Genomic DNA, 14,809 nt, shown 5'->3' with positions numbered 1-14,809 from the left:
ATCTAGGTTCCTTGTTTATACTGAAAACAAGACACTTCAGGGGAAAAAGGTGAAAAAATTACCTTTAAATCAGTTTTGATTCACTGAACAATTTTTTTCTTTTCTTTTTTTTTTAGGTTTTTGCAAGGCAATGGGGTTAAGTGGCTTGCCCAAGGCCACACAGCTAGGTAATTATTAAGTGTCTGAGGTTGGATTTGAACTCAGGTACTCCTGACTCCAGGGCTCATGTTCTATCCATTGCACCACCTAGGCACCCCTTCACTGAGCAATTTTAACAACTATATAGCAAAAGATAAACCTAAGATGTCTAAAAACCAATAGTTATACTATAAAAACATAGTTATCAATTCACAATTACAATGGACATGAATTTAGAACTTCCTCACACAGCCAATCAATTACCAAGTCCTGGTGGTTCCACCTTCACAGCATCTCTCACAGTCTAACCTTCTCTACTCACAAGGCTATCACCACATTATGTCTTATCTAGATAATGGTATTGAATACTTAATTGATCTCCCTGACTAGGCCATCCCATAGCCAGGTGGTACAGAGGATAGTCAGGGAGATTTGAGTTCAAATTCTGCCTCATACTCTTAGGAGCTGTATGACTGACCCTAGGCAAATCACATAATCTTTTTTCTCAGCTGTGAAATGAGGATAATCGGGCCTTCCAGGTTTACTGTGTGGACCAATTGAGAGAAGGCTCAAGAGAGCATGGTGCAAATGTTTGGCACAGAGCAATTGCTTATCATCATCTTCATTATTATACCTCATTGCCCAAAATAACCTTCCCTAGGTGCAGATCTAATCAAGAGACTCCCCAGTTAGAGTGGACTCCTATGGCTCCAGGATACAACACAAGCTCTTCTGCTCCTCTCTCCTCACTAGAAGGGATTGCCTCCATAGGCCCACACAATCCTCCTGCCTGAGATGTGGCTCGCCTATTCTCCCACCTGTGAAGTGCTGTCTTCAAGATGCACTGCAAGCACGATGTGACTCCCATGGCTGGCACATCTTGCCAAGTATGCTTTACTGACCACTCTTTTGATAGTCTTCATGCAGTTTTAAGCTACTGGTTTAAAAATCTACAGCTCAAATACCTAGGGACTTACAAAGCACAGAAAATTTGAACTGATCTGATCCAATTCTCATAACAACCCTGGAGTGGAGGAACCATATTATTATTCCATTTTTGAGATGAGGAACTGAGGAAAACAAAAGAGATTAGCATGGGTCTCATAGAAATGGAGTGTGTGAGCATGGATTTTAACATAGGTATTGGTGACTTCAAGACCAGTTTCTGTCCACTGTGCCCTTATGAACATTCATTATGAGGGGGATTGCTTCATTCTTTCCACATGTATCCCTCATGTCTAGAAGGGTTTAAAGTACATACCAGGTAATTAATATTGATTGACTGATTGTTTCTAGTTGAATAAGTCCTTGACCAGGAAGTCAAATATGGAGAAGTGAGGAGATGCTGCTATTACCTCCATCTCAAATATTTTGTCTAGTCATGTGCTTTTTTCTATAATAGTAAATGCTGAAATTTTGCAATGGTAGACTCAAACAAGAGACTATTATACAGCAGGAGCTTAATATATTTATTCACCCTCTTCCCTTTCGCATGGCATTCTAGAACAAAGAGGATCTCATCCAAACACCCTGGAGGGCTTATAAATATACTAATCTAGACATAAAAAACAAGAATTGGTGGAAGACTTCTCCACACAACACAGGGATATGCCAATCTCTGGAGACCCTGAAATAGATACATTAGGAAAGATGGAAAACAGTGTAGACTAGCTGACATGACCTCTGGGTGGCTCCAATCTGAACACCAAGGATCCTGAACACAGCCATAGGCAAACATACCCAGGTAAGGACCAATCTGAGATCCCAAGTCTATGGCTATCAGAGCTCAGTACAGGGGGTAGCCCTGGAAAGGTTTGGGTGGTGTCTGGCATAGTATTTGCCTTTAAAACCAAGAGACAGAGAAAAGTATCTACAGGAAAGGCCAGGGTGGCATAGGGGGAAGATCAAAAGGCAAAGCAAAGCAGGGCAGCTGAGCTAGAATCACCTGAAGAGCCTCATCAGGCCCCCCACCCCTGGGCCAGAAGGGTCCTCTCCAGAGCACTCAGTTAAGCTTGACCCACCTAGCTTCCTCCAATAGAGACTGAGTCTGAGATGAGTAGACTAAGAGAAAATGCCAAATACCCCGAGGAAATGGAATGATCCTATATTAATTATTTCTTGGTTTGAGAAATGACCAAGAATATAGCTGAGATAGAAATGCAACTCAACAAGAAATTCAATGAGGAAAAAAAAATCTAAGAATATAGAAGAACCTGGAAGTAATGAAACAAGAAATATAAAATGGAATAGCTAGGAAGAAAGCCTGACAAGAAGAAGTGATGCTTCAGAACAAATGGTGAAAAACATTCAACAACTAAATGACCTAAAAATGACTCATTAAGAGAAACAAGAAATCAAAAATCAAAAGACTGGGAAAAAACTCAGAAGAAAATCTAAGACATTAAATCAAAAACAGTTAAACCAGAGCATAGGTTAATGAGAGAAAAATCTAAGCATTACTGAACTTAATGGAAATTATGACAAGAAAAAAAATGTCCAAACAGCTAGAGAACTTACATACAAATTGTTGTATGTAATTATGATGGAATGCTATTTTACTGTAAGAAATGATGTGCAGGATGCTCTCAGAAAAACCTACCAAGATTTACATGAGATGATGCAAAGTAAAATGTACTGTATATAAAAAGTATAAGCAATATTTGAGGATGATCAGCTTTAAATGATTTTTTTTTAGTTATTACAGTATCCCTAGACAACTCTGTAAGGACTTATGATGAAGAATGCTATCCATCCCCAGAGAAACAGCTGATCTTGACTGAACACATGTTGAAGCGTATCTTCTTTTTCACTTTATTTTTCCTGAACTTACTTTCTTTTTCTTTCACAAGATGAAAATTATGGAAATGTACAGCATTATCACACATTTATGACCTATATTAAATCGACTGCTTTCTAAATGACGGGTGGTATTGGTGGTAAAAGGAAGGGAGAGAATTTGGAACTCAAAAGTTTTAAAAATGAATGGTAAAAATTCTCTTTACATTCAACCTGTAAAATTTAAAATACTAAGTAACTTTAAACAAAAAGTGAAAAAAAAATCTTATAAACAAAAGTTTTCATAAGAACCAGATTTCTTTTTAAGAATTATTTTTTATTAATTTTCACTTAAATACAAAATGATTAAAAACCTTTCCATGTACTCAGAAAAACATGAGAAGATTCAATATAAAAACCATAGCTTGTTTAGCCATTCCCAACTAAAGGGCAGCTATCATTTTAGCCAATTTGATAAGTGTAAGAGATGATGTCTCAAAATTATTTAAGTTTCAATTTCTCTAAACAATAATGATTTAGAGCATTTTTTTCTTTTGCTTACATAGTGTTTTGATTTTTTCATTGAAAAACTACCTATTTATATCCCTTGATCACATATCAATTGGTGTATAAACTCATATTTTTATAAATTTTACAAAGGTCTTTCTATATTTGAGAAAAGATCTAAACAATAGTGAATAATACTGGTGAAACAGAATAACAATATATTTTTTCTTTAAATCTATTTTAGCTTTAATTTTGTCTGAGATCATGCTTACTACTTGTTTTTTTAATATATTAAGTACTAACTCTTTTTTAATAAATTAAATACTATTCCAATTCTTTATTTTATCTTTCTATAGTGGTTCCTGAAACATCATATTGAATTCAAATTTTTAAACTAACATCCATTTCTGTTTTATGGGTCAATTTATCCCTTTTGCCTTCTAAGCTATCATGACTTGTTGGCTATTTTTGTATTTCCTATTTTTCCTCACTATCCTCACCCTATTTGCCCTCTCTCTACTCTCACTCTTCTGCTTTACTTTTATCCTCCCACTACCTTGCCCTCCTATTACTTAACCTGATCACTCCTCCTAAGAGTCTCTCCTTTATCCTCTCCCCTTGATCTCATTTTTCTTTCTGAATTTAGAAGTTTTATACCATTCTAGACATATATATTATTCTCTTTAACCCATTCCTAATGAGAATAAGATTATACCCTCCCCCCACTAACTTCTTCTGTATTAATTCTTTTCATGCCTCATTTGCATTAATCACTTTTTTTTGAGATCATTAAAAAAAGGGGGACAGACCCAGACATACAAAAATATTTTGAGCAGCTATTTTTGAAGTGGCAAAGAATTGGAAATTGGAATGCCTATCAGTTGGGGAATGGCTAAACAAATTATGGTATATGAATGTAATAGAGTGCTACTGTTCTGAAACAAATCATTGAGCAGCCAGACTTCAGAAAAGCCTGAATGTGTGAAATGATGCTGAATGAAGTGAGCAGAACCAGTAGAACATGGTACACATTAACAGCAACCCAGTGGGATGATCAACTGTGATGGACTTAGCTCCTCTCAGCAGTTCAGTGATCAAGCACAGACCTAAAAGGCTTATTATGGAAAATGCCATCCACATCCAGAGAAAAAACTATAGAGTATGAACTCAGAGCAAAGTACATTATGTTTAATTTTTAACACTTTGTGTTTTTTCTTTCTTTCTCATAGTTATTTTTCCATTTAGTTCTTATTCTTCTTTCATAACATTCCTAATATGGAAATATGTTAAACAGGATTGTATACGTACAACCTATATCTAATTACTTCCAGACAAGGGGAGGTGGGAGTAAAGGGAGGGTTGTAGAAAAATGTGGAACTCAAAAGCTTACGAAAAGATAAATGCTGAAAGTTATCTTTGCATGCAATTAGAAAAAAAATCTAACTGTACGCCTCAATATCTTTACTCTCCTTCCGAGTTTTGTGCCATATGCTACTTTGATAAGCAAACCATTTCTATCTTCTAACTTCCCTCCAAGCTGACATCAGTTCATTAGTCATGATATCTTGTGTCCAACCATTCAACTAGTTCCAGTTCATTTAATTTACTATTGTCTGTATTTCACCATCTTGTCTGTAAGGATGACAATGAGAGGCTTTATATATTGCCATATTGAAAAATAGGCATATGCCGTCTCTGGTATTCTCTTCATCTAATAATCATAAAAAAGAAAATGAGATAAGATTAGCATAAATTTTGAGAATAGCCACTGTCATCATTACAATTTACCCAAGTGTTGATGATAGCTTTAACAATAAGACAAGAAAAAGAAATCAAGGGAATAAGCATAGGCAAAACAAAAACTTTTATTTTTTAAAGCTGATATGGCTTAGAAAACTCTAAGGAAACAACAAAAATTAATGAAAACAATAAATTCAACTGTTAAGATATTTAAAAAAAAATCCACAAAAAATCTTACCAATAAAAGCCGGCAGGAAGAACTAGCAAGAGAAATTCCATTAAAAAAAAAAAAACAAACCAAACCACAGAAGTAATAAGATATCTGGAAGTATATCTATTACCATGCATCTAGGAACTATATAAATCAAATTAAAAAACACTTGCAGAAATAAACAAAGGCCTAAATAACTGGAGAAAATTACTCATGAGCAGATCAAACCAATGTAATAAAAATTTTAACGACATCAATTTACTTATGTTGTACCATAATAAAAATTAACTATATCAATTTACTTATGTTGTATTTTTAACAAACTATCAAAAGAATTTTTATAAAAACTAAAAATTCTTTTAAAAATTCATATAGATGAAGAAAATACAAGAATTTCAAAGATAATAGAAACAATCAAACAGTTGTTTAAATATCTGTGTTAAAGAAGAAAGGGTTAACTATTTGACAAAAAACTGGGGAGAAAACTTATAAAGCAGTCTAGTATAAAATAAGTTTAGACTGATACCTCATAACATATATCAATTATAAGCTCTAAATGTATAAATGACCTAAGTATAAACAAATGAGATCAGAAATAAAGAAATTTCCTTTCAGATATATAGTAAAGACCTCAAAATTAAACAAACAATTGAGAGACCACAAAATAATTATTTTATTTTTTAAAATTTCAAAGTTTTTGTAAAAACAAATGTAATGCAATTACAGGAAAAAAAAGTGAAATTAGAAAATAATCTTTGCCCCAAATTTCAATCATAAAAATCTCATATCCAAGAAAAATAAGAAACTAACTGATATGATTAAAAAGGCCATTCCCTAATAGAGAAATGTTTAACAGATATGAACATGCAGTTTCCAAAGAAATTTAAATGGTCAACAAGAAAAAAAGATTTTGTCACTAATAGAGAAATGCAAATAAAAGTAACTTTAGGTCCCATCTAACATATCAAACTAGCCAACGTGACAAAAGAAAGTGACAACTGCTGGAGGAGCTATGGAAAAGTGACATATTCAGAATGCTGATGGAGCTCCAAATCCAAACATTCTGGAAAGCAATTCTGAACTATGCCACCAAATTTATTAAACCATATATAACCATATATAAACCAGCTATATCACCACTATACCTGTACACAAAAGAACTCAAAGAGAGGGGAAATAATTTTTTTTATTATAGCTGCTCTCTCTCTCTCTCTCTCTCTCTCTCTGTAAGGCAATGGGATTGAGTGACTTGCCCAAGGTCACACAGCTAGGTAATTAAGTGTCTTAGGCTGGATTTAAACTCAGGTCCTTCTGACTCCAGAGCTGGTGCACTATCCATTGCACTACCTAGCTGCCCCTATAACAGCTCTTTTCAATATACTGTTTTTATGCCACAAGAAGATGACTAAATGGACAGAGGAAACTGAGGATATATCTTTATGAACTGATATAAAAAAAATGAAGAGAATTAAGAGGATAATTTGTTCAATGAGAAAAGCAACTTTGAAAGACTAGACAACTCTTGTCTTAAGCAATAAACCACAGAAAGTTTGAAAATAAAATATATCACTAATATTGAATTCTGAGACAGATGACAACACACAGACACACAGACACATACACGATCAACGTAGGGATTTAGTCTGATGATGGTTTTATTTTTATTAATTTTTAAAATGTTTTTTCATTGAGAAATGTACACTAGGAAGAAAGAAGGTAAAGTAGATGGGAGTGTCAGCTTGGAGTCAGGAAGACTCACCTTCCTGAAATCAAATTCAGTCAGACATGTATCAGATGTGTGACCCTAGGGTAAATCACTTAACCCTGTCTGCCTCAGCTTCTCATTTTCAAAAATGAACTGGAAAAGGAAGTCGCAAAAATCATTCCAATATCTTTGCCAAGAAAACTCTAAATAGGATCCAGAAGAGTTAGACACAACTGAAAAATGTCTGAATAACAACTATACACTAGGAGGGACAGATCATGCATGCATGTAAAAATAAACATTTAATTTTTAAAACCCCACAGAAACCATTCTAATGGAGAAAACAATTATTTCTACTACTACTACTACTACTACTACTACTACTACTACTCCTCCTCACACACACACACACAGAATATAAAAAGAATAAGCACAAATGAAGATAAAGTTATTAAATATGATATAGTTAAGGGAGCATGACCAAGAAAACAATGTACACATTAACAACAACATTGTGAACTGATCATTGTTGATGGATGCAGCTCCTCCCAGAACTTCAGAGACCTAGGACAACCCTAGGAGATTTGTATGGACAATGTTATTCACATCCAGAGGAAGAAAACCAAACAAACCAAAACCAAAAAACCTATAGAATCTGAGTGAACATTACATTCACTTTTTTTTTAAGGTTTTTGCAAGGCAAATTGGTCAAGTGGCTTGCCCAAGGCCACACAGCTAGGCAATTATTAAGTATCTGAGGGTGGATTTGAATTCAGGTACTCCTGACTCCAGAGCCAGCACTCTATCCACTGCACCACCTAGCCATCCCTACATTCACTTTTTAAAAAATTTCTCTTATGTATTTCTTTTATCTTAATCCTAATTCCTTATACCAAAAATGATTAATCTGAAAATATGTTAAACACAAATGTGTATGTACAATATTCACCTGACTATTTGCTGCTAAGGGGAAGGGGTGGGAAGGGTGGGTGGAAGGAAATTATGTAACTTAAAAAAATATGCATATGCATATGGATAAAAGTTGGAAAATTTCATAACATGTATTGGAAAAATAAAATATCAAGTAAGAAGAAATGAACATTTTATTTATGTAAAAAAAAACTATACAAAGAATTTCCACATACTTGCCAGGGCAATAAACCCATCACTACAACTTCCAGAGCCCAAATTACCTATATTTCAGATTTCCTGTTAGGTCAGTCAGTCAACAAAGTCTTTATTAAGAGTTTAAGAGAACAGGCAAAGCCAAGATGGCAGCAAGAGAAGATCCTCTCTTAGGTGTTCTCTCTCCAAAATATTTCAAAAACTTTAAAATTATGACTCTTAACTAAATTTTCAAGAGACAGAACTCACAAAAAGATCCAGTGAGGCAACTCTCCAGCCCAAGATAACCTGGAAAATAGTGGAAAGGCTCTGTTCCATGGGGTTGGAGGGGGTAGCAGCGCACCAGAGAGAAGGAGCTTCAGCCTCCTGGAAACAGCCCCAGGGCGCCTGGGAGCGCCTGTTCCTCCTGGCAGCAGAAGCAGTTTCCTGACCTGCACGCAGCCCAGGGAGCACCAAGCACAACTTGGAAGATCAGCAGGGAGCCCTCTGCCAGAGTGAGCATGAAGCCCAGGCCAGTCTGGCCCCCCTCAGTGCAGCCCAGATCCCAGGAAACAGAAGCAGGCCCATGGAGCCGCTGAGCATGAGCCTCCTGGCAGCTGCTCCCTGAGTGCTCAACTCATGGAAGGTAAGGGAGTGGAGGGAGACTGCCATGGTCTGTCCTCTGTCCCTGGGGCAGGACTCTGGAGATTCAACCAATTCTGGACCCTGGTTGCAGTCTATGCCCCCCCCATAGAGCAGTGACACCCTCCCCCAACAGCCTGGGGCAGAGGGGTGAGCTTGTGGTCATTCAACAGACCAGGAGAGCAGTCAGAGCCTCACATACTGAGGTTCTTGCAGGGGTGTTCCAATAATACTCAAAAACTCAGGAAGTACCCCAAAACCAGGCACAGGCTGGGGAAATGAGTAAACAGAAAGAAAAAAAAAAGGAACCTGACCATAAACAATTACTTTGGTCCCATGGAGGCTCAAAACACACAATTGAAGATGAGAAAGTCCAAGCTCCCCATAGCTAAAGACTCCAAGAAATCTAAGTTGGGCTCAGGCTATGATAGAGCTCAAAAAAAATTCTGAAAATCAAGTAAGGGAGATAGAAGAAAAATTAAGAAAAAAAAAAGAGATGCAGGAAAAACATGTAAACGAAGTCAGCAGTTTAGTCAAGGAGATCCAAAAAAATGCTGAAGAAAGTAACATCTTAAAAACCAGCTTGGGGGGTGGCTAGGTGGCACAATGGAGAGAGTACCAGCCCTGAAGTCAGGAGTACCCGAGTTCAAATCCAGCCTCAGCCACTTCAAAATTACCTAACTGTGTGACCTTGGGCAAGCCACTTAAAGCTATTGCCTTACAAAATAAATAAATGAATGAATAAATAAATAAAAACCAGCTTAGATCAAATGGATAAAGCAGTTCAAAACATTGAAGACAAGAATGCTTTAAAAAGCAGAATTCACCAGATGGAAAAGGAGATAATGTAGTGGATAAAGCACTGGCCTTGGAGTCAAGAGTACCTGGGTTCAAATCCAGTCTCAGACACTTAATAATTACCTAGTTGTGTGGCCTTGGGCAAGCCACTTAACCCCATTTGCCTTGCCAAAAAAAAAAGAGGAGATAATGAAACTTTCTGAGGCAAACAAATCCTTCAGATATAGAATGGAGCTAAAGGAAGCTGATGACTTTGCAAGAATTCAAGATACAATAATTCAACACCAAAAGAATGAAAAACTAGAAGAAAATATGAAATATCTTACTGAAAAAACAACTGACTTAGAAAACAGATCCAGAAAAGGTAATTTAAAAATTATTGGGCTACCTGAAAGTCAAGATCAAGAAAAAAGCCTTGACCCCATTTTTAAAGAATTTGTATAGGAAAATTGCCCTGATATCGTAGAAGCAGAGGGTAAGATAGAAATTGAGAGAATTCACCGATCTCCCCCAGAAAGAGATCCAAAAAAAACCCCACCAGGAATATTATAGCTAAGTTCCAGAATTCCCAAGTCAAAGAGAAAAATATTACAAGCAGCTAGAAGGACACAATTTAAATATCATGGAGTTGCAGTCAGGATTATCCAGGACTTAGCAGCATCTACATTAAGAGTTCATAGGACTTGGACTATAATATTCCAGAAGGCAAAAGAGCTTGGAATGCAACTGAGAATCAACTATCCAGCAAAACTGAATGTCCTCTTCCATGGGAAAAGATGGACTTTGAATGAATCAGGGGAATTTCAAATGTTCCTGTTGAAATAACCAGAGCTGAACAGAAAGTTTGATCTTCAAGTACAGGACTCAGGTGAAGCACAGAGAGGGAGGACAAGAAGGGTAAATTATGAGGACTTGATGATGAACTGCATGTATTCCTGCATGGAAAGATGATACTGATAATATTCATATAAACCTTCTCATTTAATAGAACAGGTAGAAGGAGCTTTTATAGATGAAGCAAGGAAAGAGCTGAATTTGAAGATATATGGTAAAAATGGAGTCGATGGGTGAAAGGGAAATGTACTGGGAATAAGAGAAAGGAGAGGTAGAATAGGCTAAAATATTTCATGGAGCTTTTGCAATGTTATGGAAGGGGGGAGGTGAGGGGGAATGAGAGAGCCTTCATTCTCATCAGAAATGGCTCAGAGAAGAAACAGCATACAGACTCAAAAGGGTAAAGACATCTAGAAGGAAAAGGAGAGAAGTGGGATGGGGGATGTGGGTTATAGAGGAGAGGGTAGATCATAGGAGAGGATAGTCAGACATAACACATTTTCTTTTCTACTTTTTGCAAGGTGGTGGGATTGGGTGGCCTGACTGGGACCACAGGGCCGGGTGGTTGCTGGGTCTCTAGGGTGGGATGTGGGCTTGGGGCCTCTTGGCTCCAGAGCCAGTGCTCTGTCCACTGTGCCACTCAGCTACCCTACAGCACATTTAAGAAGAGGGACAGAGTGAAAGGAGAGAGAAAATATCATAGATGGTAGTGGGGAGGAATGGATGGAGCGAATTACAATCAGTAACAGCAACTGTGGAAAAATATGGAAGTAACTACTATGATGGACTTATGATAAAGAAAGTGATCCACCCGAGACAGAGCTGAGTATTAGAACACAGACTGAAACAATTTTTTTCTCTTTCTTTTACTTTATTTCTCATGAGGTTTTATATTTTTGTGGGGGAAGGGGTATTATGTTTACTGTTAAACAAGAATATTTTAGTAATGTGTAAATAAAGAAAATTCTTTAAAAAATCTTAAAGAAAAATAATTTAAGAAGTGCCAGACACTGTTATATTCTGGGAATACAGATACAAGAAAAAAGATAATCCCTACCTTTAAGGAGTTTGGATTCTAATAGAAAAGGTGACACATAAAAGGAAACTGAAAATTAAGGGGGTATGCAGGGTGAGAATAGGATGAAGTAAAACAAATTGGCATGCTGCCTAGAAAGAAATGAAGAGATGATGGGCCTGGGCATATTCCTTAAATGGAGGTTCTAAGAGGAGCAATCCAATTGGAGGGAAAAGTCAAAGGGAAAGAGAGAACACACCTTACTTAGCAGTTGCATATCCCTCCTCTCTACGAGATGAATGATGAGCAGTTCAACTTTGAGGTTGATCTTCTTATGTTTACAAAAGGATTATTAGTGACCAAAAATCACAAAATTACAAGTAGATTTCAGTATTTTATGAAGGGAAACTCTAAATTCTAATTACAACTGTACAATGTATCATGCTGCTTTGATAGATACTAAAGTTCCCTTTTACAGGAAGGCATTAAATAGAGCTAGTCTATAAACAATTCATATTTTCAACATGAGATGGACTGAATGACTTCTGATATCCTTTTTGACTGGATTTTTGGATCATCCAGTAACACAGTGAATTATTTAAATATATAACTTTAAAATCCTTGAAGAGTTGAAAAATCTTAAGAAGGTATATATTTTTAAGAAGGTGTGTGTGTACATGTATATTTCTTACCTCTGAAGCAGTAGCTGCAATGTTAATGTTGCTCGACTGCCCGTTCATTAGTTCCATATTTCCCACAGCATCAGTTCTTGGTCTTCTATTTACTGTATTAAGGTTATGATTATTTCAAGTCCAAGGCAACAAATACATTATTCCTATAAATAAATGTTGATAAAAAATAAAGTTAGAATATTTGCCTCACCAGGATGATTGAGAAAACAAGTTTAAGGAAAATAAAGTTAAACTCATCACTAAGACTCATTCCATGGGAAAAAAAAATAGATAATCACTAAAGTATGTTTTAAAAAAAATGCATAGAAGAACAATAGAAGAAATGCCAAAAGAAAACACCAATAAGCAGGACAGTTTTGCAAGTTAACACAATTATTATATACTTTAAAAGCAGTTCTATGTAATGGAGGTGTTTAATTTCACATACGTTTCTTTTTCTGTTTTACTTTGTATATAGAAATATTTGTTTTATTTGGTTAAATACAGAATTATATTTAATATGCCAGGTATAGCAGCACATTCCTGTAAACTCCTGAATTGAGACTGGTGAATCATTTAGTCCTGAAGTTCTGAGCTACCAGGTGACACCAAAATGGAGAGAAGAGACAGAACTAGCATGTCTGGGCTAGTCAGAAATGGAGGGGTCAAGGATCCCATCACCAATTAATAATGAGACTGGACCTGTGAGTAGTTTGGGCAAGTTAGGGAGACACACAGTCTTGATCCTTTCTTCTTAGAAAAAAGTTGTTAATTTTATAACATGGGATATGGCAAGAATAATACTACTGATATTTTACACAACATTTAGAAGTCTGCAAAGCACTCTTTAGAGATTTCATCTTCACAATATTATTTTTAAAATGAGGAAACTGAAGCTAAGAGGCCTCAACAAATAGAAAGCTGGAGTTAAAAATTCAAATCTTCCTGACTCCAACAAAAAAATCCAAAGTAGAGACAGCTAGGTGGCGCAGTGGATAGAGCACCGGCCCTGGAGTCAGGAGGACCTGAGTTCAAATCCAAACTCAGACACATTTAATGACTACCTAGCTGTGTGGCCTTGGGCAAGCCACATAACACCACTGCCTTGCAAAAACTTAAAAAAAAAAATTCAAAACAACTCTATGCTGTAAATTACCTAATTATATTCTAGCTGTAAATTACCAAATTATATTTTAACAGTAAACACAGGAGTCATTCCTGTGTTCAGGCAGGGCTCTAATTTGATAAATTTTAAAACCCACCTAAAAAATGAAAAAAAGCTATGGGGTACAATTTAAATAATTCCATCCTGATCTATTTAATCAATTTGATGACACTGAAAAATGAGAAATGGATAAAGGAACTGACAACACAAACTACCATCACAAAAATGAACAATACAGCCTAAAAGTCACATTAGCAAGGCAATATTTGATTTTAACAAATAGAAATCTGGTACTCAAAGGCAAAACAGAATTTTGTAGGGTTATAAAGTTATAGTGTAAGGTCATTTGTACGAATGTATAGAAAATAGTGGAAAATTATAAGCAGTATGACTTCATAAAAAAAGCAAGAAACAGTAGAGAGTCAAGGTTAAAGAAAGCTTTACAAGAGACCCAACTAAGAAAGGACAAAACTAGAGACTTGAATAACAGATGAAAAGGGCAAGATTTTTGAAAACTTTTTCCTACCACAGACAAACAGAACTCCCATCCATGGACCATAAGATTATCATCCTGTATTTTATGAATAATCAAAAATGACACCAAAGAAAAGAAAGAAGGGGAAGAGCACCTAGATGAGACCAAATGTCAACAGAAGAGATTATATTGGTACAGCACGATTTAGAGGGCACGAGAGATCAATTCTCATAGTATCTGGAAGGGAGGAATACAGCAATAGCATGATAAAATTCTAGGGTCCTGGTGTTAATTATAGAGCCTTCTCTTGGTTGATTATTTCCAACTATCCTTAATTTAGCTTGTCTATACTTGGGTATTTGCATGTTGTCTCTTCCATTAGATTATTAATTCCTCAGGGAATTTGCAGAACTTGGCACACAGTAGGCACTTAATAAATGTTGACATTCTGTTGAAAGGATGAGAAACGGAGAGGCAGGCTTTTTCAAATGTTGTTCTAAAGCAGACCATCTTTTTAATGAAGAAGAAAATGGCAAACCATTCCAGTATCTATGTCAAGAAAGCCTCAAAAGATGGCCCAAAGAGTTGGCTGTGACTGAAATTCCCAAACAATATTCTTATAGCCACACAACTGAATGAAAAGTGAAATCATTTAATCAATAAGCATTTATTAAGAGTTTTGGGTATGGTAGGTAGTCATAAATTCTAAGAATATAAAAAAGAAAATACACCATTCTATTTCTCAATAAGCAGGGGAATTATATGTCTATAAAAGAACAGAAAATAAATACATACATAATAAATATGAAAAAATATAGGTTGATATATATGAGAAATGACATCTTTATGATGTCGTTATAAGACGGGGGAATAGCACTTTCAGACCAAAATGATATCATTAAAGTAATCAAACCCATCTGATATTGGGGGGGGGGAGAAAGGGGGAGGGGAAAGAGAAAGAAATAAGGAAAGGAAGGAAAGAATGGAGGGAAAAAGGAAAGGGAAGGAAGGAAGAAAAGGAAAAGAAAA

General features: G+C 35.9%; 1 protein-coding gene across 8 annotated transcripts in view; it reads right to left on the bottom strand.

Moving 5' to 3' along the window:
* RALGPS2 (Ral GEF with PH domain and SH3 binding motif 2) overlaps positions 1 to 14,809 on the bottom strand; it is a 227,747-nt gene that overhangs the window by 118,809 nt on the left and 94,129 nt on the right. For all 8 annotated transcript variants that reach the window (XR_012475605.1, XM_074222124.1, XM_074222125.1 and 5 more), the window contains one exon: positions 12,162 to 12,304. Coding sequence is in view for 7 of the 8 variants with exons in the window: in XM_074222124.1 (XP_074078225.1) it covers positions 12,162 to 12,218 (57 nt within the window). In the remaining variant the exon portion in view is untranslated. The remainder of the gene's footprint in view (positions 1 to 12,161; positions 12,305 to 14,809) is intronic.

The sequence above is a fragment of the Macrotis lagotis genome, chromosome 2, assembly GCF_037893015.1.
Source record: "Macrotis lagotis isolate mMagLag1 chromosome 2, bilby.v1.9.chrom.fasta, whole genome shotgun sequence".
NCBI lineage: Eukaryota > Metazoa > Chordata > Mammalia > Peramelemorphia > Peramelidae > Macrotis > Macrotis lagotis.
Note: the sequence above shows the minus strand (reverse complement) of the source record. Positions and strands in the feature narration are given on the sequence as shown.